This window comes from Enoplosus armatus, chromosome 3 (assembly GCF_043641665.1).
Source record: "Enoplosus armatus isolate fEnoArm2 chromosome 3, fEnoArm2.hap1, whole genome shotgun sequence".
Taxonomy (NCBI): Eukaryota; Metazoa; Chordata; class Actinopteri; order Centrarchiformes; family Enoplosidae; genus Enoplosus; species Enoplosus armatus.
Window position 1 is genome coordinate 6,371,331 of NC_092182.1, and position 22,366 is coordinate 6,393,696.

The window sequence follows — 22,366 nt, forward strand, 5'->3', positions numbered from 1 at the left end:
TCACCATCATTAAAACTGAGCCCCTCTGTGAGCGTAAAACAAGCAAAGGATTTTAGACCAGAGACTTATTATAAAAGTGCAAGAGGAAGACCCTGCTGAGAAGCACTATCAGAGCAGTCAAATCCCATCTCGGAATCAGACAAAAGCACCCATCGAGAAATACAGAAGAACAGTCACAGGCATGAGTGTGCCGGCACACACAAATAAACTTTAGCTTTGGATATGGTGTATTATATAATCTCACCCTGGGGTGAAAGCAAAAATGACAACACTGAATGTAACAAATTAATAACAGCCCCCTTTGTCATAGAAGGAAGCAGTGATGTTACTTACTCTCTTCTTCCCTCTGGCAGGCTCAGGGTGTTTACCCAACACCCTCAGGTGCAGTGACTGAGATGTCGCTAGGCAACCGCACCATCCCCGTTGTTGCTCTGCCTCTGGCACTCAAGTGGGAGCTTATGTGGATTTAACTCTGAAAGAGCACCAGTGTTGAGGAGTGGAGGGGGATTACCAGGAAAAATATTGGATTGGGCTGAGGCACAAGGGGCGAGGCCTTACCTGAATCACCACTGCCACCAGACAGAGGCACCATGACGGACTGTCAGGCCACGCTGGCTCTGTACGCACAACAACTGAAAGCCTGCCTTTTATCTGGCTCTGCTTTCTCACAGCAGCAAAATGCTCTGAAATTATTACACAATCCAGATTTTTTTTGCCAAATGTTATGCAAGACAGAAGGTTGGCCTAGTAGTCTGTATTGCGTGTGTCGAGCGGAGCACAATATGGACATGTAGACAATAAAGTCAACCAAATACCAGGTAATGTTAACTATAAAGCTTCAGCTTCAGTCCATGTCAGCTGCAGCAGAATCCTGTAATGTGGTAAAATGAGCTATTGCCACCTAGTGGCTCCCAGATGTACTTTCATTATGGAAAATGAAATTGGGACTCATCACCACTGATAGCTCCAAATATACACTTATTGTTCCTCTTTGGTCGACGCAGATACGAAAGCTGCTCCCAATCATTGTAACATCAGGTTACTGTCCCTGTGGCAGAATGGCGTAATTATTTCCAGCCCATGGTTGTGGTGAATGCTAGCAGCTGATGTTGCAGCTGTTGCCACCGTGTGTTGGGCTGATAATGGAGACGGACTCAAACAAGACAGCCCAACAAAGAGCAGCGCAGACTGGTAGCAGACTGTGTGTGAGTGGGTTTTCATTCGAGGTTGAGAGCTGTGTGTTTTGCTCCTGGGAGTTGTGCGCAATAGATGCCTATATAGACCCAGGGGACACACACACACACACACACACACACACACACACATGTGTACATGTGGCTTTACAGATGTTAGAGGAGATTAAGTGGAATTATCTGTGAACAGGTAGAGCAAGATGGAATTAAAGGTATTCAGCTCATTCATGTATAAAGCCTCAATATCCTCAGTGCCACATGCAGCACACATCCAGATGTTCTAATAAAGCAATGCTGCCCCCTAGTGCAATACAATGAAATACAAAACGACTGTTTATGACTGACTGAAACACCAAACCACGCCAGTTACTGTAAAATCATTATTTATTCAAACTTTTCAATAGAGAAAATGTGTTTTTCTTTATCCTGTATGGGTAAATTCTCAATTCTATATAAAACTGTGTAAAACTTTAGGTGTAACATTTACAAATATACAGGAAGAAACTCCAGTTTCTTAAGTTGGAGGACACCGTCAGTCACTATTAAAAGAGTAAAAACTGTGTGTTGGTGGGCAGCTACAAAAATAGAAATCAGTTTCCGGTAGATGTTTGTTTGGTAAAGCAATACAGGTTAAAAGCCTTCTGTTTAAGTTTAAGAAATCAATACATGTCAAACTAATTTTAAGCAACAATCTAACAGATTAAAAAACAACAACAAAGAACACACCTCTCTTCACGCTCTGAAAACTATACACCCAAACAAAATGTCAAAACTGATTTTAAACATATCCTATGCAAGTAAATGCACATTTTGTTTTGAAGTTTCGCTACCGAGGTGTGGCGTGAAATTAAATAAATAACTAAACATTGATTTAAGCTTGAGTTTAGTAAATAAATATGCTGGGGGGGAAATGAGATACAGAGCGAGCTACTGCTTCATGAAGGGTTAATTGCTCGGGGATGGCTATATGGCTTATTCATAGTTAGGAAGGCAACTCAGTAGGTTACACAGAGTTCAAACTAATTCAGTCGACAAGACAAAAATTAATCATTATTTAATAAAATTAGTTGGAAGTCTATTAAAACAAACGCGTTGATTTCCATTGCTTTAAATTCTAACACTCACAAATAATCCGAAAATAAACTACTGTGTGACAGTGCATAATTGTACAATAAGTCATTAGTTCATACAAAAACCCTTCCTCATGAAACATGTAATCCACTTTTGCACATTCTTGAAAAAGAAGTTGTACAGGGTAAATAAAGGAGCATTAGTCCATGACTGCTCTGACAGAAAATAGGCATTATTAGAGGAGAGAGGTAGAGAGGCCATCCAATATGGCTACTACTGTATTTCAGGTTATTATGTGTATCTGAAAGACCTTGAAATGTGCCAAGTCGCTGCGTTCCTCCTCTTCATTTATAAGAGTCTCTTATGCTTTCTTTGTGGTGGGAGGTGTTGATCTCTCCACGCACTTGACCCCGCCCCTCCCCCTCCTCCCCCTCCTCCTCCTCCTCCTCCTCCCTGACATCAAGCCTATTTGAGAAAGCCCTTGTAGAGGAAATGGGAGCGACTGGTAAGTCTCTCGTTCTCCAGGCAGAAGAGCAGGTCCCTGAGATTGACGCGTGTGATGCGCTGCCGTGTGAGCCTGGAGCCCGACGAACCAGCCCCACCAGACAGAGAGGGACCTGTTCCTGATCCCTGCACGATGAGACAGAGAGAGGGAGGAGGGAGGAGGGAGGAGGGAGAAAGAGAGGGGGGGGTATGACATTTGTAACTTGTGGGAGGAGAAGTGATGAGTAACCCAAACAAGGGTGGAAGAAATATTAAGATCTTTTACTTGAGTAAAAGTCCTGCATTCAAAATCCTACTTAAGTAAAAGTAAATGTACTTACAGTATCAAAAGTAAAAATACTTGTTCTGCAGAAAAATGGCCCCTGTAACTGATATTTTCATATCCTGTCAGCGACAATTAAAGAATACAGGGCCATTTATTGCAGCAAATGGTTAGACACTCACTTCACAGCAGAGGCTCTGCTCTTGTGGATGCTCCCCACTGAATCCAAACAACAGCAAGAGATTCAGTGGGGAGGGGAAGAAACCCCCGAACACTAACACTAAACAGAGCAGAAATAAAACACACGCAGTAGTATATACAGTGGGGTCCAAAAGTCTGACATCACATTGAAAATCTCAAATATTTTCACATAAACCTGGAAATAATCAAAGTTTGAGGATTCAGAAACATGTAAAATGAAGACGAAATATTTTGATTCTGCAGTATTTTTAGGTTAGCAATCTAATTTAAGCGTACAAAAAGTCAGATCTCCTTGAGTGGTACCCCTTCTATCAAATCATGCGTTCAGATGACACTGATATACTGATCTTTGATCTACTCATCAGAGGCTCGTTCAAGTAACTCAGCTGGCAGCCAGTGTTCACCTGTTATAAATATGGCTGCCTCAATTTTCCAGCAGATCATTGCTTACTAAGTAGCATTGTGATAGTAGGAAACATGGCATCCGAACTAAGTGAAAGTGTCAGAAGTCAGAAGAGGGGCTTTGTCAGCGTCAAGTCATGGCTAGACTGAAGGTTTCTAAGGGGGCAGTGCATGGAACTCTAAAACGCTTTGCAGAAACAGGATCAGTTGTATCCAAAGCACGATCAGGCAGACCAAAAGTGACCACACCATCAGAAGATCAATACATCAAGCTCAGTTCCCTGATATCATTTACAATGAAAAAAAAATATTACATTCGAAACAAATGCAAAATAGAAGTATCTTGACGAGTGGTCTCAGACTTTTGAACCCCACTGTATGTGTAAAGAACACCATCACTAAGGGAATCAAAAATCTAGAGCAGACAGGGGCTCGTGGTCAAAAGAGAAATCAATGAACTCAACTAAGAGTGATGTGTAGCAGGTAGGACCAATCATAACCAACAGCTGCAGCACTGGTAGTAAAGGTCTGTCTCACTGTACGAAATGAATGTGACAGGTGACTTATTTACATCTGATCTGTGATTATAAGAGTCAGCCGAGTACAGCGCTCTGCCAGAACGAACGAGCGGCTTCATTGTATTATCTTCTCCAGGTATGTGAACAGCACAGATGACTGACAGCAGGTTTCTCTCAAGGTAGCGTGGGCTGTCAGTGACAGCTCGTCACCAACTCAACTCTGGCTGATACAATCACTGGAGAGAAGAACTGACTAACTGTTAGCGCTAACATTAGCTATTTCTGTTACCAGTATTTCATACTGACAAAGACAGTTTTAACTTTATAACTTTGGTGTCTTTAGTTGAAGCTTGAGTCAGATGTGGCTCTCCATTTTGTCTCTGTCCAGCTTATGCTCATTAACAAATGTGAAGAGTGGCAGAGGCTTTAAGACTGGGGTTAAATTTGATTGCTATCCCAGGATAGGCAACATTATACGGGGGATATACTGTGTTAGTGTTACCTCAGCTGCAGCAGAGGAGGATGGAGAGTCCAGAATCTTCCTCTTCCTCCTCGGACCGATGGCTGCCAGAGCCGTCAGGTTGGCCTCCCTCTGTCTCATCTGAGCCAGCTCCTGCTGCTGCATCTGGACAACGCACACATACCAACACGGACGTCAAGCACACAGTGCTGCAGAAACACACAGAAGCGCAGACTAGTTGACTGTCCTCCTCCTCTCATCCTACCTCTTTTGCCTTCTGTTTCAGACGCAGCTGCTCCGGGTCCTCTTGCCGAGCTCGAGACTGCGAGGCCAAAAGCGAGACACATTAATAACGAGACACATTAATAACGAGACACATTAATAACGAGACACAGAAGAAAGACCAAAGCACTGGGTTGTGCAAGACAAGAGATGCTGCGGAATTTGCAGGTGTTTGAAAATTAATGAAGTACATTCTGCATGAATATCTACAATCACATGGAAAACTTTCTGAAAACTTTTCTGAAAAGCAGATTCTACATCAACTACTTGTTTAGGCAAAGCCTGAAGTCCCATGAATAGTTCAAATCCATCAATATTTACATTTAGAGCGAAAAATGATTTATACTGCAAGATAGCTGAATAAAAACCTATTCACTACTTTAACCCATTTTGTTATGCCCAGATAATTTATTAAACCCATGTATCATTGTATTCTTGAAGTCACATACACAGTAGAAATAAATGTGGTGTTATAAATCTATTCCCAGTGCGTTTTTGATATATTACACAGTACATTTGTTAGAAACTGTTCGAGTGACACCCAAACAGGCATCCTGAGAGTGAGTCAGAATCAATCGCAGGGAACATTTTGTTGAACTTTATAGAATACAATATACCTCTGAAAAATAGCTGCGAGACACCGAACCACTAAATGTAGGCCACATTACCTTCTGATACAATAAGAATTTTGTGTAAATGAAATTTAGCCCTTGGACATATTATTTTGATGTCTGCCAGTGCCGCTATACCTTAGCTGCCTTTAGGAGGATCTCTCGCTCCTGTTCCTCCTTCCGTTGTTTTTCTAACTGGTCCAGCTGCTCAAAGAACTTGAGCTGAGCACGAACATCACTGCTCTGCGCATAATGGTCATCCTCCTGGCAACAGACAGCAGCGTTACATGTTATCCTAGAGACCAAAAGACTGCAGGAGGGAAAGTATTGCATATATGTGGATTTGAAGCATTGTAATATGTATCTGTCATTTGCATGCTAAACACAACATGTAAATACAGTAGAACCTTTAGCGTGGCACCACCAGTATTGTTTGCCTGCAATCTCTCTCTATAATGACGGTGCAAACAAACCTTGAAATTGAAATTTTTCTGCTGGGCCACTTGGGAAACTTTTTCCAGCAGGTTCTGGAGCCGCTGCTGTGTAGCATGGGAGACATAGTTCACCACCTCTGCTCCCAGGTCTGTCACACCATACCTCCTACCTGGAAAAGAAACCACAAGACACCTTTGGGCTTTAGCAGGTGGAAGGATGGATGTTGTATTGTTAATAATGTTGCAAGTGTCTCACCAATCTCCTGCATTCTCCTCTGTAGCATGGCACTGGAGAGAAAAGCCTCGTCCTTACAGGAATGTGTCACCGCTCCCACTAGTCCAGAATTGGTTGCGAGGATATTAGCGCTTTCCTCTGATAGATTCACTCCAGCCATGGAGGCCACGTCGTTGATGTCTTCATCATCTCTGTAAACATAAATGCAGTAAGACAAACCCAATCCCGACTTGGAGAAATCACTATGAACTGTTATTTATTTGTCCAGCTACATGTAGTTTTGTAGCTATAAAGTTACGCTGACAATGAGATTAAATGAACCTTTTATTTTGCTGGGATAGTTAGAAAAGTTCCCAAAGTAAATTTTTTCAGCTACAAGTGATGCTAATACTAAAATATGTGTGATTAAATAACATTTATGGTAAAAACTGATTTGAAGCCTGGTAACTTTGTTCTTACTTGAAAGTGCCACCCGCCTCTTTCAGCTTGTTCTTTTGAGCCGGGGTCAAGGCCGCAGCATAGACTTGTTTAGAAACAGGCGGCACCTCCGGCCTCACAGGAACTGGCAGCGACACAAAATCACAGTAAATACAAACACACATGCACAGACAGGGGTGTTATTAGACTGACATCCTTACCTGGTTGCAGCTCTTTAAGCTGGACCTGTTGCTGTCCCACCATGATGCGGCCAGGGGCCTGATTCCTGAGAGTCACCATGGGGGTCGTCGGTAAGGTTACCTGAGGTCTCAACATTGCTCTCTGCTGCTGATGCTGGAGAACCTGCAAGTTTCAAATGCAGATTATGTAATTATGATCAGAGTGACATGTATACTTCATGTTTATTATGCAATTTCAGGGAGTGGAATCATTTGAGATGCCATACATTTGATATAAACGCTGTTGTAGATTTGAGTTGAGTTGACATCTGAGATATTCATTAATGAGTTTACCAGTGAGGGTCCTGGTTTGCTAACGCCTGGCTGGAGCTGGGGCCTGATGACTGGGGCAGTGAGGCGGGGGACCGGGCTGCCCAGGACCACTGTGGTGGGTGTAGGTGAGGTGGAGGAGACCGGACTTGAGGCTGGCTGGGGGAGCTGACTCTGCTGGATGAAGGCTGCTGAGTCTGGGGTGAGTTGCCTCAAGGCTGGAAGGCTTCTCTACAGAAGACAAAAAGGCAGACGAACATTACAGAAACGCAATGAAAGATGACATTCTGTTCACTGAAGTCCAAGAAAATATAAAAACACATTTTACTGATCTTTGCTGGACGGTCAATCAGTTAAAACGACAACAGAACATAAGCTGTCTTACCTTGAGGAAAGGCACAAGGTAAGGTTGGGGTGAGGAGTTGAGCTCTTTGTACAATCTGCTGGTGAATTCCTCAGCTTCCAGTTTGCCCTCCTGATACAACATATAGGCATAAAGAGCTGGGAGTCAGAGCTGTCATATTTGCAGGTACAGATATTTTCCACTGTTAAAAAGGCCAGCTGAGACTTTTTACTTAAATTATATAATATAATATAAATTATTATATTTTAGAGCTTTCATTTGTCAATACATAGCAGTTGGCAGGTTTATGTGTGTCTCCAGTATGTACGGCTCACTCACCAGCAGGTCCTTGACCAGCTCTCTCACGCTGGCTGCAGTCTCTGTTGATTGCTTCCCTGTGGACGCCAGCTTGATCAATGTAGACAGGAAGTTCTTACATTTCTTCACATTCTCCATCGTCTCCTACAGAACATTCAGATAATGAATAAAGTCTCATCACAGCATGCTTTTATTATACTGTAATTGTCTGCTTAAGTGTTTACTATGAGTGTTATACACTCTACGGTATACTGATACAATATATGCACACACCCAGCTCTATCTGATCCACTGGGCTTAGACTCACTTTGCTCACTGTTACTGAGGTAACTGTGGTCCCAGCTGTTTGGCTGATGGTCCTGGGGGTCATTGCTGCTACTGCAGCTCCAACTGAGCTCTGGGAAGACAGACAGCACCATCATAGCATGTTTTCTGGGTTGTTAAACACATTTCAAACCCCACTTGTCTCACAGGAGTGTGTGGGTTTTAGAGCTGTTTCAAAGTTGATAAAGTGCATCAAACTTCAGCTTCACAAGAGGAAACAGGTGCACTTCTCCTGCACTGAATTTCAGTTGGGTGCTCCTCTTCAAAAAAGCTTCAATGTGTTGGTTTTAAGATATTTGGAAATACTCCAGTAGTATGACTTGATCATTTTGTGATTGTTTTATTCATAACTGGCAAAGCTGCTAGTGTTTCAGCATGTGTAATACATAAAACTTTAACAGGTTGTTAGATTTCCTAATGTCATGTCCAACCACCGCTGTCTGATCACTACCTGCTCTTGTCAGAACCATTATTGTGGGCTAGATAAAGTCCTATATAGAAAGAAGGACAATGCATCAATGTTACAGCTATAAACGCTCAACAACTTAACCGGATTATTTTATTCATTTCTTTAGGCAAACTTTAAAAAACAAGTAACTGTGCAGAAAATGTATACGTTTCATATTTGTAGTTTCATGTTTGTCTGAAGTGAACCTGGTCTGGATGTGACTCAACTTAAATTTGGCCTTGAACAGACAAGCAGATGTCGAAAGTAAGAAAAATGCTTCACAGTTTGAACCAAAATGCTGTTTTAAATGATTATGAAATGCGCTATAGTCATCTAGAAAACTACATCGCAGCTTTGCACACGGAAGTGCACACTTTCGTTCACTTTTTTGCAATAACAAACTTACATGTATCTTGATTTCTCATCCATTTTGCAGCTACTAGATGGCATGGGTCATTCTGTCCAGAGTCCACTATCTCCTGGGACTTCTGTTGCTGCTAGCATTTATAGAATATCTCTTTATAATTAAGTATAATTAAGTCTAGGTCTCAACTCTACTATAGTAAATCCAAGAAACAAGGTTCAGGATTACCAATAAACCCTGTCAATTGAAAAACACACATTCACACTATGCACCAAATAGCACATCCTCTAGAGAATTTGAGTTTGCATCCTTTTTACTGTGGAAAATGCAGTCATAATATCCTTCTAGTGTCACTTTGACACATACAATGCAGCCTGTGCAGGTAATGGACATAAACACTGTGCAACAAGCCAAATGAACATCATCAGAAATGATTTGACGGCGATAGGCGCGGTTACCTGAAGGACAGGAGATCTGTGAAGAGTGGTGGTGGCAGCGATTGACGTTGGGGCTGGACAACCCTGACGGATGATGCTGCTGGGAGCCACTTGTCGGCTGATGATGGTGTTTCCAGGAGCCTGAGAGAAGGCACGAAGCATGACATGATGTGCAACACCCACTTTAATCAAACCAGAAAATACATCTACTGATTACATCTGAATACATAAATAAATAGCTATATGTGTTTTATAATTATGCATAAATGAAGACTAATAATACAAAACAATGACAGACAAGCACATGAGCTATAATGTATCTAATGTTCTACTCAACAGGTGCTTCCCTGAGCTGTAGGCAGGAAGGCAAGCTCAACATGGGCTATAATACCGACCTCGGCACTAAAGTGAGACATAATGGTTGACAATATAAAGGTCTTCCTTGGGCAGACTGTGATCTTACCTGGCCTGGAGGCACGTTTGTTGGTGTAGCAGTCCGAGGTGCCATGCCTCCCTGTGCCTGGGCCTGCATCTGTGCCAGAGCCTGCTGAGGAATCATCAGCAGCTGTCCACTCTCACTGCGTACCAGCACCATCCCTGAACCAAGTCAGGAAATATGCGACAACTTGAATGTAATTATACTACCACATGAAATCGCTAGGGAGAAGCAATGTCTAAACCGATGCTCTTCTAATAAATGAAACAGTGCACAGCTAAACCACTATGCAGTGTAAACACAAACAATTCATGCAGTAAATCTCACAAAGTAGTCCCCATAAATCATAACAGATCAGTGGTTTAGTGATATTTAAAGAATCGGATGCCCTACTCACAGTGAGTCTAAGGAGACACATACTTTCTATGTATTATGTATTGGATGATCAACATTCAATGAGAATATACTCACTGTTTATTTTGACAATCATTCAGCAGAGACAAATGAAACTGAAACCAATTTGTGGAAAGTGTGGAAATAAATGCCTGTGCACATACAGCAAGAAGTTCTGACTTCACTCACCCGGAGGGAGCTGGATGTTATGTATACTGGGCTGTCCCGGGGAGCTCTGGGGGAGCCTTGGGGCCAACATCTGAGGCGTCAGGGCTCGTATCCCGCCTGGACCGGCGGCTGCCGTCGCCGGAATCCGGGGGGCGCTGACGGCGCCAGGATTGACAGCCGGCGGCGGTGCTGACTGTATTATTGTTGTGGGTGGCTCTGCCTTGATTATGTGCGACTCTGCGCTGACAGACACCGAGTTGGACGGCTGGCTATTGTTTACAAGCGGGGTTTGCATGACGGTACCTGTCTGACCTGTTGTATTGGCAACCACAGCAGGGCTCGCATTATTGTTCCCATTCAAAGTTGCACCCGAACCCGCGGTTTGCATAGGCGGCCTGGCCAGTGTCACAGTGGGTCCAGTTGTCTGGCTAACAGGCTGAGATGTAGTGACAACACTCTGTGAGTTCATGAGAGGCGTCTGAATTACACTGTTTGACGAGGGGGGCATTATCGCACTGGCCAGCCCTTTTGACATCACTGATCCACTGTTGACAGCTGTGACAGCTATCGCAGGAGGCCTAATGTTACTGCTACTGTTACCAGTGCCACTTGTCACTGGCGTCCCCCCGGGAGGGGCAGCGCTTCCTGAATTGTGAGAGTTCATAGTTTGGCTCCCATTGAAAGTCTGCGCTGAGTATGAGCCTACTTTCCCCTGGTGATTGGGGGGAGAAGTTACATCGCCACTAACATCAAGTGTTTTGCCAGGGTCGTGTCCCGTGGTGGAGTCCGTGCTGGCCGTCGATGCATCCATAGTTGAACCATGGGGACCTCGGTACGATGAGACCCCCTGCGCGTCAACTTGTTTAGAAGGAGCACAAACAATCTTGAATGTGACGGGGCAAAACTCTTGACACCTCTACTGTTTTTCTCTGTCAGCTCCAGCGCTTGTTTTTCGTGTATACTCGGAGAGACAAAGAGGAAAACAACATTAGTAGTTACAGCGTACCTGCTTCGGCAATCGTCTTGACCAAGTCCCAGCTGGACATTAGCTCGCGCTACCCCCTTGTCCCGGAACTACAGCCATGTATTTACCGGCTGCCTCGTGCCTAACCCAGTGGTTGTTGTGACACAAGAACGACAGTTGTGACTCTACAGACTGTACAGGATGACAAACTACCGCTTTATTCACCTCTGTGTGTAAAAAAGGCTCATCCAGCGGGCCGGGGCCAACCGCCATCTTCACGCTCCTGCGAGCTTGTGAGAAGTGAGGTACTTACCAACTGACATGCGCGTGCGCACAACAACTAAACGTCTCCGTGCAGGGATATCGGCGAGCTGTGGTTGGCTGTCCCACATTCTAAAAGGCGGTACCAATGGCTTCAGCTGTCATTCCAGGGGATGCCCGAGACGAAACAACATCGTACCGGGGACGAAATGTTTTCATCAAATGTTACATCGTTGCCGGCGTGTTTATGCTACCACGATAGCTATTCCGCTTCAGAATTGCACCGTGTGACTCTTGGTAGAATAATAACGGGGTTTACAACAAGCTAACAAACCAAATTTCAGAGTTTAGTCACTGTCGATGCGCTGTGCAAGATGGCTGCAGTGTTTTGGCCAGTGAGTGAAGTTGCTGTTGTAAAGAGTCGTTTGAGGGCGCCCCACCCTCCTCTTCGAGAGGAAATGTGGTCAGCAGTCATGGGATTTAGTGTGGTTAAACTCCCACGTGCGCTGACTTTTCGATAAATGCACATACCCAAAGTGTGAAAAAAAACTCTTGCTTTCATTTATGTTTTGAATATAAACCCAAAGTAGGCTACTGTTTGTAATGTATTCAGAAGTTACACATTTACAGCTGAGAGGTGTAAAATATAATTAAGTACTTTTCTGGTGTGCAATGTTCATATATGAACAGTTACAGCATCCAAATTGTTTCTGTAATCAATATCATCACAGCTGCGAGGAATTTTGCACTTTCACCCCCTATTAAAATTATAAGAGAGAATGGCAAATAAACAATTATTATACTGTACTACTCAGAATAGTCAGATGTTATGTTAAAAAATGAAACTGATTTTTTTGATGTATGATCCAGTTTCTTTTTAACATTTATTGTGGCTTTATCTTGAATAGTATGCTATGATATAATAGTTTATTTTCCATTTCTCTTATTTTTCAATTTTCTTTTCATTTTGGATAAAATCCACTCCACATTGGGCGGCTACGTGGGAAGGCCTTTGTTTCTCGCGGTGTACGCCGGCTGGCTAAAGAAACTAACCCTGTTATATGCGCAGGTGACCCGGCAGCAAAGAGACGCGTCACTGGCAATCTTATAAAGCGCACAGGTGCCCGCTAATTGCGCACGTTGCTGATTAGTTATTTTCAGGTGTGTGCGGTGGTTTGGTGCTCTGTGGTTTAGCCGCTGCTTTTCAACTTGAAAACGTATTTTCACTGCGAACATGAGTGCAGGAGGAGGAACCCCTTACATTGGCAGTAAAATAAGTTTGATATCCAAGGCTCAGATTCGATACGAGGGGATATTGTCCTCTGTCGACACGGATAGGTCCACGGTTGCTTTAGCCAAAGGTAGGTTGCTAGGCCAAGGCCACACCTGTGTTTTTCTCTTTCACAATCTCTCTGTTAAATGTGGAGGTAAACAAAACCTAACTTCCTTTCCAATTAACTATATTTCCCGACAGTGAAATCCTATGGGACAGAGGACCGCCACACAGATAGACCAGTGCCACCCAAAGATGAAATTTATGAATACATAATCTTCAGAGGAAGTGACATCAAAGACATTACAGTGTCAGAACCACCAAAGACACACCATGGACTGCCTCGTGACCCTGCTATTGTACAGGTGTGTGGCACGGGGAGATTTGATTAAAGTACTTTCCATTTTGTAAATGTGTTAGGCATTAATCAAAAGTCATAATACTCGCAACTGATTAAAGAAGTTCCTTTTGTCTTAATTTTTGTGTTTCTTTTAGTCATCCATTGGCAGCTCCTCTGCTGCCTATCACCCACGCTGGAGTCCATACAGAGACATGATGCCCACCTACAACCAGCTGGCTGCTAGTTCTCTACTCAACCAGCAGTACAATGCAGCACTGGGCCTAGGTACAGAGAGTAATCTTTTGGACACTTCAGATGTCTCAGGAATGTCTCGTGTAGTCTTTTTCTCCAGCACTATGGAAGGTCTGTGGCTGTTTCCCACGTGTCTGCAGTTGGTCAAGCTCCACCATGTTTGCTCCTGTTTCCCTCAGTACCAGGACTTCACGGCATCCCAGCCAGAAGAGCTCCCATGGTCGAGCAGGCTGTCCAGACCGTGCCATTGGCCAGTGCGGCCCAGAAAAGGGGGAAGACTTCAGCCCAACCACAGGGCAGACAGCCTGTCCGTCCAACCCAGCGCTCTGGCCGCGGTGGTTCCCAAGTTCAGAAGGAGAATGTACTCGCGAGTAAGAAAAGTGTGTCCATAACGTACAAGAGAAATCACTCCTCCCCTGTTTCTTGCATTCTTTTTAATCCAGCTCAAATAAACATCTTAAAACATTTAATTTATTAATCTTTAGGTCGGGCGTCATCTCAGCCAAGTGCAGCCAAGATTCAAGGTCAAGGCACTGAGAACCAGAAACAAAGGCAAAAACAAGGTATCTAAATTAAAAAATGCACACTAAGCCATTTCTTTCTGACAGAATAGCAATATTTGTTTTGATTGTTTATGTTAATGTCTGAAGAGGCAGATGTACAGCAGTCGCTTTGTCAAAGTAAACAAATACTGTTCATCAGTCTCTGAGCCGCTGTTCCACCAAGCGGCACAGGAGATAATTCCTTCAAACTGAATGAAACCTCGAGGATAAATCTATCTGAAATATCCAAGACTAGGTGAACCTGTTTTTAAATAGTTATTAAACCAGTTGTATAGTAGTGTATGTCATATTTGTCTGAATGATGCTCACTTGCAGGCAATCGCAGGTCCAGGAATCGAAGCAGAGGCCAGCTGCTTGTGAAAAACTCAAAGGCCACCACCTTGCAGTTTGAGTCAGATTTTGATTTTGAAACTGCAAATGCTCAGTTTAAAGATGATCTGACAAAGGAGGTTGTTGGTAGGTATCCATCAAGTTTCAGTGGACACAATATAAGGGGGGTGTGTGTGTATATGCATTCTCTTGTTGTGAATTGCTGCAGTTGAAAAGGTGGATTCTGGGGAGGCCCAGGACGGCCAGGGTATGCAGGAGGAGGCAACTCTCGGAGACAAGTACTACGACAAAGCCAAATGCTTCTTTGACAACATCTCATCAGACCTTAAGCCCAGGTTGTTATGTAAATATGCAGTTTGTCTTTGTTACGTTAGGGGGTTTGTCCTGCTCTACAATATGTTTAAACTTTGTGCGTCCTCAGGAGAACCACCTGGGCAGAGGAGAAGAAGTTGAACATGGAAACATTTGGAGTGCCTGGCCGCTTCCTGAGAGGCAGAGGGTTCAGGGGTCGAGGACGCGGCGGGCAGAGCGCTACTGAGCAACGACCCCTCCCAAAGATTGGTAGTGGGAGGGTGTGAGGCTTTTTTCTTTTTGTTAACATTTTCTGTATATATATATATAATGTAGTTTTCTACTTATTTAAAAAGTAGCTGTTTCTTTTCCCCATTTGAAGCAAAATGTTTTTTTCTTTATCCCAAATATGCATTAGGGAATTTTGTACTTTAAACCTTCATATTGTATAAAAATGGGAGAGCAATTTCTTTTTAATTGAGCAGCTGTATGCTAGAAGCAAATGTATTCATTGGTAGTTAGTTTGGTAAAATGCAATGTGGAATTTGTCTTTTGAACAGGCCAGCAGGCGGGGTTTTTTTTTTTGGTTTTTTTTGTTGCTGAATGTATTAAATTCTTGTCTACTTGGCTGTCCAAATGTAACTCCAAATAGCTTTTGGAGGATAGCTGTACTTTATTTTTTTTCCCTACTTGTAAAATGAAAACTGGAGGACTTTGTGTAACAGTTCCTAATTAAATAAGTTATGATTAACAGAATGGCTTTCATCACTTGTGCTGTAACTTGGCCTTGAGGAGAGAAACTTAACACAGAATCCAAAGAGTTTTAGCATCCATCAACCTAAAAACCACTGCCTATACAGTTTTTAAAAGTTTGCTCCCCCACTCAATACCAAAAATATGCTGCTTACAGATAAACATGTTCAGTCTTGTATAGGTAGCGGCTTGCAAATAGAAGCCAGTTGGTTGAACTTGGGGCCCAAGTCTTTCAGTGCTTCCTGGAATGAATCGTCATCAGGAATGGGGATGCTCTCCAGCTCTGAGAAATAGTCATAGTCCCCCTCCTCTGCATAGAGGTGAGGCTGATAGTCCAGCAGATTTTCCTCGGTCTCCTGAAGAGCGGCGAGCCTCTGCAGGAGGAGTGGACAGTCCACAGAAAGGGGGGGGACAGTGCTTATTTAGTGCTGCAGGCACATGCATGCATTTCCAGTGTCTTATGCAGCAGAGTAGACATGATACTATAAGTGCGCTACCAACCTGATGAAGCAGGACTAGGAGAGCTGCCTCTGCTGCATGGCTTGAGCTCCTTTTGTTGTGGAAGTTCATTGTGCTCATGACCTCATTCTATACAAAACAAACAGTTCACATAAAGATTGAGTTTCTTCAGCCGCTGACTCAAAGTAACAATAAGCACAAACAAACAGTTACTCTACCTGGTCAGTATGGTGGTAGCCATTGGCTATCAGAGAATCCCAGTTTGTCTGAGATTGGAGGAAAGAGATTTGAAATGGGAGCAAAGATGAAAATCAATGTTTGAATGTGCAGTCGTGACTGAATACCTGGTTCCAGTTCTCACTGAATAGGTAGGAAAGGTTCTCCCTTCTGTAATCTCTGAAGTGATTGTGGATGAGGTTTTGCTCCATATGCTGTTGAACAGAAAGACAGGAGCAGCTGTGATAAACAGCTGGATTAAAGTTCAGTAGGCCCACACGTTCCAAATAGCAGCCTTTAACTTTTACAAGCAATGCCGTCAGTATGTGTGCGGAAACCAACTTGGTGCTCCTCAGAAAGAAACTATTCAAAAGAATGTTACACAGACCTACTTCAAGTTTTGCAGTTTAACCAGTGAAAAAAACTATTTCCATCTGTACTCACATTTGTTGAAACACTTCCGTGCTGCATTCCATCATGCTGGCTTTGCCAGTTAGATGTGTTGTGGTGCTTCTTATCTGTGGATACTGCCAGGGCACTGTCAGGTACCTTGAAGAGAAAAAATACCTATTACTGGTGTTTGCATGAGGGGAAATATTATGGTATCACTGGTTTGTTTGCAAATGTTTCTGAGTGACCTGGCAGTCTGTTCCTGGTGTCTCAATGTTTGACACCAGAAGGGTTTCTCCAGAGGAATCGCAGGTCTGCAAAGTGGCAAACTCTTTTTTGCAGGAGATGACAACTGCCATCAGCAGCAGAACTGTCAGCGAGACGGAGACGACAAAATTCAACACACAGTGAGTTATCAGAATTTTAACAATACATATTACAGTATACTCCGCCACCAACTAAAGGCAATGAATCAGTTTCTTACACAGGAGTAAAAACAGGGAGGCAAACACAATGCCTATAGCACCAGAGGCAGCTTTTGTGGCAGTCACTCGGCGGCTTCGGCAGTTGGCTGTCACGGAGCATTCACACGCGGTCACACTGAGGTTGTAAACACCAAACTCTCCCTGCATGTCATAGATCTTCACATTAATTGCGTGTTGGCCAGCAAACACACCGGGCTCCTTCACCAGGCCAGCTGTGTACCCTGTGAGAAATAATCACAAAATTAAAGGGCTGTTTTATAAAATGTTTGCTTTAATATTTCACTACATAGCACAGCTGTTTCTACCATATGAGGGACTCAGTTTCCATTTTCCTTTGACATCCCCCAGTAGTTCAAATGTGAAAGGCCCTCCGAAGGGATTTTCGTCCAAGTCAAAGGCTGTGATGTTGGTGGTGGTGGGGCCGTCAGACACACACACATCCATGAATTCCGCTGTTGGCTTCGGCACGTTGTCGTTCTGGTCACTCACGTGGATGTTCAGTGTGGCTGTGCCTGTCATAGGTGGTTTACCTGTCCAAGATAGAAAACGATAGGGTCACAAAGCACTCGAGATTTAACTGAAATCTCTGCTTGATCCTAAAAACATTAAGTATTTGGTGTGTGTCCATGCCAACCAGCAACAGTTTGAGTTTTACCATCATCCACTGCGTGCAGTAAGATGGTGTAGACGCCGTTAATGACATGAGGAGATTCTCTGTCAGGTGTCTTGGCAGTTGTGATGTCTCCTGTGTGGGGATCCACCGTCACCCAGCTGGCAGGATCATGTCCCACCTTGTACCTGTGAACAAACACTATTTCTTTTAGTGTGGGAGGCCCCAGATACGAGCTGAAACATGTCCAAATAAACATCCCACTTACACAAAATCTCTTGCGTGGCTGGAGTCGGGATCGACAGCAGACACTTTCTCTACCCAGGTTCCAGTGGGTGCGTTCTCCTCCAGCATGGCCTCTTTGACGGTCACACTGAACACCGGGGGGTCGTTAGTATCCTCAACTTCAATGATGACTTTTACGGAATGAGGCTGACCTGCACCGGGATCATCACCTTTACTGGTGTCAACTTTCCAGAGGCCTGAGGACGTCCTCTCCTTCACTTTACAGGAGAAATATGGCGTCTCATTTTCCACTGAGATGGACAGCTCTCTCTGTGCTCCCTCCTCAAAGTCTAAAGGCTGAAATTGACGTTAAATTGTTAATTTATTATATGTATTTTTCAAGTTTATTAAAACACAGAATTTCAAACATGTTTGGTTCAAATGCGAGCAGACGTACCGTGACAAACATGCCAGTAGTAATTACATGTCAGACTAGAGGAGGGTGTCACTGTAATGTAAAGCATGCAGCTACACAGCACTTACCTTTACTACTGTCAGGATTCCATCATTGGTGTGTGGGTCTGTTTCTATCTTAAAGTGCCCTCCCTCGTCACCCTGTATGGTGTATTTGACTCTCCATGCCGGGCTGTTTGGGGTGTCTTTGTCTGTCACATGCAGCCACAGAGGAGAGGTCCCAGTCTCATCTTCTTTTACTTTGCCAGAGCCCTGTTGTATGAATCAAGGGTGCAGGGGGAAAAATGTAGAAATCTGTAGTACTTCCTGTTACTATGGCGTGTACATTTTTCACCCATGTTTACTTTGAGTTGACAAGCATCGATTCTACAAATACTTTGAAAAATGATCCTGGAAAACCTTTTTTTTTACCCCACTTGTTTCACAGATTATAACTTATGATTACGTTTGACTTTTTTTTTTACCTGTTCGTCAGTCATAAACACAGGAAAGAAAACAATTTAGATCAGATTAAGAAAATGGATCACCAGAATGTTTTTTTCACTTGCCTCTCATAGTATGATGATGATGATGATGATGAGATGAATATGATTATGTGAAGCCATTATGCAACTCTAACTTACTGCAAATTTACTTCACTATTACTCTGCTTTTTGTTTGCTTCTCTACTTGTTTTGGTTTCATCCCTGCAACTACATTAGAAAACATTTTTTTGTAAATCCCCATGGACAATTATAATTGAGAAGTTTTAAAAAATGTAGTGGCAGTTTGAAAACTTTTTCTTTTCCTACAGTTCCTATAGTTAAAAATAACAACCCAACTATACCCGTCATTGTGGAATTTCAAAGACTAATGTTTAGAGTAAAAAATGATTTCCTGTGAAATTTTCAAATGGCAACAGCAGTATGTTACATCTAACATGCACTGTACATCAGGATTGTAGATTAAAGGTGCACATGTGTGTAAACGCATGAAGAATTGTTAGACCTTCAGAAATCTGTGTGATGTTGTTGAGAATGTGTTAACAAAGACGACTGCCTACTGTTTGTGCGGTGATGGTTGGGAGGTGGTTGTTGCCGTCCTGGACATGAAGGACAACAGTGGTTGAACTGGACAGACTGACTACTTCACCGTGGTCCTTGGCCTCCACCAACACTGTAAACATTTCAGCCACCTTAATACAAGCAAATATAGATGGTTAGATGAACAATTTTTCTACTACATTAATAAGTGTATTCTTCATCCTTTAAAGCAGCATAATCATTTTGCACAATATGTATTGTTCTTTTTGTTACAAGTATATTTATTGCATATGATGTAAGTTTTGCACATATAGATACTAAATTACCTCCTTAAAAACTCCTCCGTGGACTCCCCCTGCAGCTAAAAGACTTATTCTCAAAGCAAGCATTCTGTACATACTTGCATGTACATAATTTCACATTCCACACCCTAATCTGGTGCAGACCTAGCCTGAGAAAAAGATCAATCTGCGATCAATTTCATGTTTTATTTGCTCTGGCAGATGTGTCCGGCTCCCCTCCTGTTCAGACAGATTCCATCCGGCCTGATTCAGGTCGGGCCAATCACAACCGTTTATCTAGCGGTTTAAGCGTTTAAGCGCTGTTCTGAATCCGCTATCAGTATTAATCAAACTGGACGGTAGTTCACGTTATGTACAAATAATAAGTACAAATATCTGTGTATTATGACATATATAAGAAGACATATGAATTGGATGTTGGAACTAGCTAGCGGCCTACCGCTAGGCAAGACAGCGCCCTAGGTCTAGGTCTGCACCCTTTGGAAATCAAAAACTGAGAGGTTCCAGACTAATTTGCATTTGCGTATCGATCTGGCGATGCCAGGCTGGTGAAGACCTAGCAGGACTGGAAATGCTCCCATTCAATCTACAGTATAGTATGTACATTTTAACAAAGAGGACTCTTGCCTCATGATCCAAACATCCTTTGAATGAGATCGTTCCAGACTCCTCAATGAAGAATTCAGTGTCTGGAGGGTTTGGAGACACAGATTTGATTTCATAGTGGAATGTCGAGTTTGGTGTCCCTCTCTGGTCTCTGTCGTAAGCCACAACCGTCAGGAGATGGGAGCCTGTTGGGAGATGACAAAACCGTTTACAAACAAACATACTTAATAGACACTGAAGCTAACAAAAAGGTTTTTATAAAATGGGATAATGGTTTATTATATTGTTTACCTTGTGTGTTTTCCTCGTCAATGCTGACTTCATACAGTTGCCTCAGAAAACGAGGTGGGTTGTCATTGATGTCCAGTATGTAAATCTCAACTCCTAATTTAGTGTCAGTTGATAGATCTGTCTTTTTGGCCTCGAATTTCAGCTACGGATTGAAAGATATGACTAAGTTAGTCGCAATATGAAGAAAAAGTATGATGTGTGATGAAGTTCTTGGATATTGTGATTGTGATTCAAAAGCAGGTTCACATTTTCTCAAGTCTATCTTGAAACAACACCCTCATGCCCATATGTACATTTAAACAGTTTTGGGTCGCAAATATAATTTCTTCTGTTTACTGCTGAAGCCCCATATCAGCTACAACTGAACTAAGGAATGTACTTTTGCAGCTTCAGTAGTGAGACATAATCAAAAGAGTTTGTTACCAAGAATTCCTACTCATCGCTCCATTAGACTAATAGACATTAGACTATCAAGAGTAATGAGTCTGAGCCCTTTCTGATGTGTTAATTGAGGAAACTCACGAAGGCACTGCCAGCAACTATATGAGAGACTGTGCATCCCTAATCATTGCGTAGAAGTTCACAGCAGTATAGACAAGATGTTGGTATATAACATACCAATATCAACATGTGTTGAGTCTAACCTTAAGCATTGTGTTCTTCTCATAATCCACAGCCCTGTGGACAGACACGGTGCCAGATTCTTTATGAATGGAGAGGACCCCCTTTGGCTCCTCATCCACTCCTTCCCCAAAGAGATCAAAGTGTACTCGATAGTCCCGCGCGACATTTATCTACAACACAACACCAAACACTTCACAAGACATTCTTGGTAATTCATACCTTTTCATGATAAAAAAAAAAAACATTATCTACATTTGGATAGAAGCAATAAAGATTGAAGAAAATAATAGCAGGTGTCAAAATTACAGACAGATAAAGACAACTAATTAAAGAATTGATTGTCTTAAGAGCTTACACATGGTAATGTTTGATAACTGAATTTATCATAATCAATACGTGTATCAATTGATGATATTTTGTATTTGAGTTTGAAAATAGCCTTTACTGGTGAAACAATTTATTTGTTGACACAAATTTTCGAGTCTAACTACTTTTCTTTACTCAGTGGTTTACTCACCTTGCCCAGCACATAGGGGAAGGGCCCGGGATGCCCCTCCTCAATTGTGAAGGAGTCAATGATCCAAGATCTTCTGTCACGGCTCAACAGCCCAGAGCTTGTTGCACTTGACAGACAGTAAACCTGAAATACAAACAGCCAACCGAACCTGAAGCGCACGTTTTTTTCAATGAGAGTCATAGTATGCAAAGCACGAGTGTTTGTTGTCATAATTTATGTCATCCGTAGACCTGGGAATTAACTACTTCAAGTTCTGTGCTGCAAAGTTGGTGAACCAGTTCCTATGAAGTGTACACACAGGTATTTCAACAGAAATGATAGTATCACAGTGGGATACCGTACTTTGTATGTTTGACTATACAGAATATTCTTTATATCTTTTGTATACGCATTAAAGAGGTCAACTCTACACCAATAAAAGCTGACTTATTGAAACACTTCTGTGGGAAGGCATTAACCTATACGGAAACTGTACAATATGTCCAGGAATTTATAGGCCAGTAGAGTGCTGGATATTAACTGGAAAAAAAAGTTACAATTACATAATTTAAGGTAAAATTGTGTCACATTTTCCTTCCCAAATAAAGAAAAAGAAATATTCCTGTAACAATGAATGTAATGTAATGTAATGTAATCCAAAATTGACATCTGTAAAATCAAGTAATAGCATTCACTTTAGATTTAAGTAATTTCAGAAAGATTTGAAGCCAGTGTCATACCAGGAGGAAGAAGCGGAGCATGATGATTGTTCAGTGTCCAGGTCAGTGTGTTTGAGGGCTGGCTTTGTT

The 22,366-nt window shown here is 42.6% G+C and overlaps 3 protein-coding genes across 3 annotated transcripts; 1 reads left to right on the forward strand and 2 right to left on the reverse strand.

Moving 5' to 3' along the window:
- Positions 1 to 2,729: 2,729 nt before the first annotated feature.
- taf4a (TAF4A RNA polymerase II, TATA box binding protein (TBP)-associated factor) lies at positions 2,730 to 11,141 on the reverse strand. Its single transcript, XM_070902763.1, has 15 exons — positions 10,352 to 11,141; positions 9,797 to 9,930; positions 9,355 to 9,474; positions 8,068 to 8,157; positions 7,782 to 7,904; positions 7,485 to 7,574; positions 7,124 to 7,330; positions 6,812 to 6,953; positions 6,633 to 6,735; positions 6,195 to 6,364; positions 5,978 to 6,108; positions 5,643 to 5,768; positions 4,877 to 4,933; positions 4,654 to 4,776; positions 2,730 to 2,894 (listed from the first exon to the last, which is right to left on the reverse strand). Exons 1-15 carry the CDS (start codon positions 11,139 to 11,141, stop codon positions 2,730 to 2,732), a joined length of 2,571 nt encoding a protein of 856 aa, XP_070758864.1.
- Positions 11,142 to 12,789: 1,648 nt separating this feature from the next.
- Positions 12,790 to 14,901, forward strand: LOC139282892 (protein LSM14 homolog B-like). Its single transcript, XM_070902795.1, has 8 exons — positions 12,790 to 12,916; positions 13,030 to 13,193; positions 13,324 to 13,453; positions 13,600 to 13,791; positions 13,906 to 13,983; positions 14,299 to 14,439; positions 14,522 to 14,648; positions 14,735 to 14,901. Exons 1-8 carry the CDS (start codon positions 12,790 to 12,792, stop codon positions 14,889 to 14,891), a joined length of 1,116 nt encoding a protein of 371 aa, XP_070758896.1. The 3' UTR covers positions 14,892 to 14,901.
- A 286-nt stretch (positions 14,902 to 15,187) lies between these two features.
- cdh27 (cadherin 27) lies at positions 15,188 to 22,318 on the reverse strand. Its single transcript, XM_070903190.1, has 17 exons — positions 22,298 to 22,318; positions 21,579 to 21,701; positions 21,082 to 21,231; positions 20,438 to 20,579; positions 20,168 to 20,331; positions 19,259 to 19,390; positions 18,286 to 18,468; positions 17,786 to 18,099; positions 17,563 to 17,705; positions 17,213 to 17,437; positions 16,907 to 17,128; positions 16,671 to 16,792; positions 16,477 to 16,581; positions 16,161 to 16,247; positions 16,035 to 16,082; positions 15,859 to 15,945; positions 15,188 to 15,731 (listed from the first exon to the last, which is right to left on the reverse strand). Exons 1-17 carry the CDS (start codon positions 22,316 to 22,318, stop codon positions 15,525 to 15,527), a joined length of 2,475 nt encoding a protein of 824 aa, XP_070759291.1. The 3' UTR covers positions 15,188 to 15,524.
- Between the last annotated feature and the right edge of the window lie 48 nt (positions 22,319 to 22,366).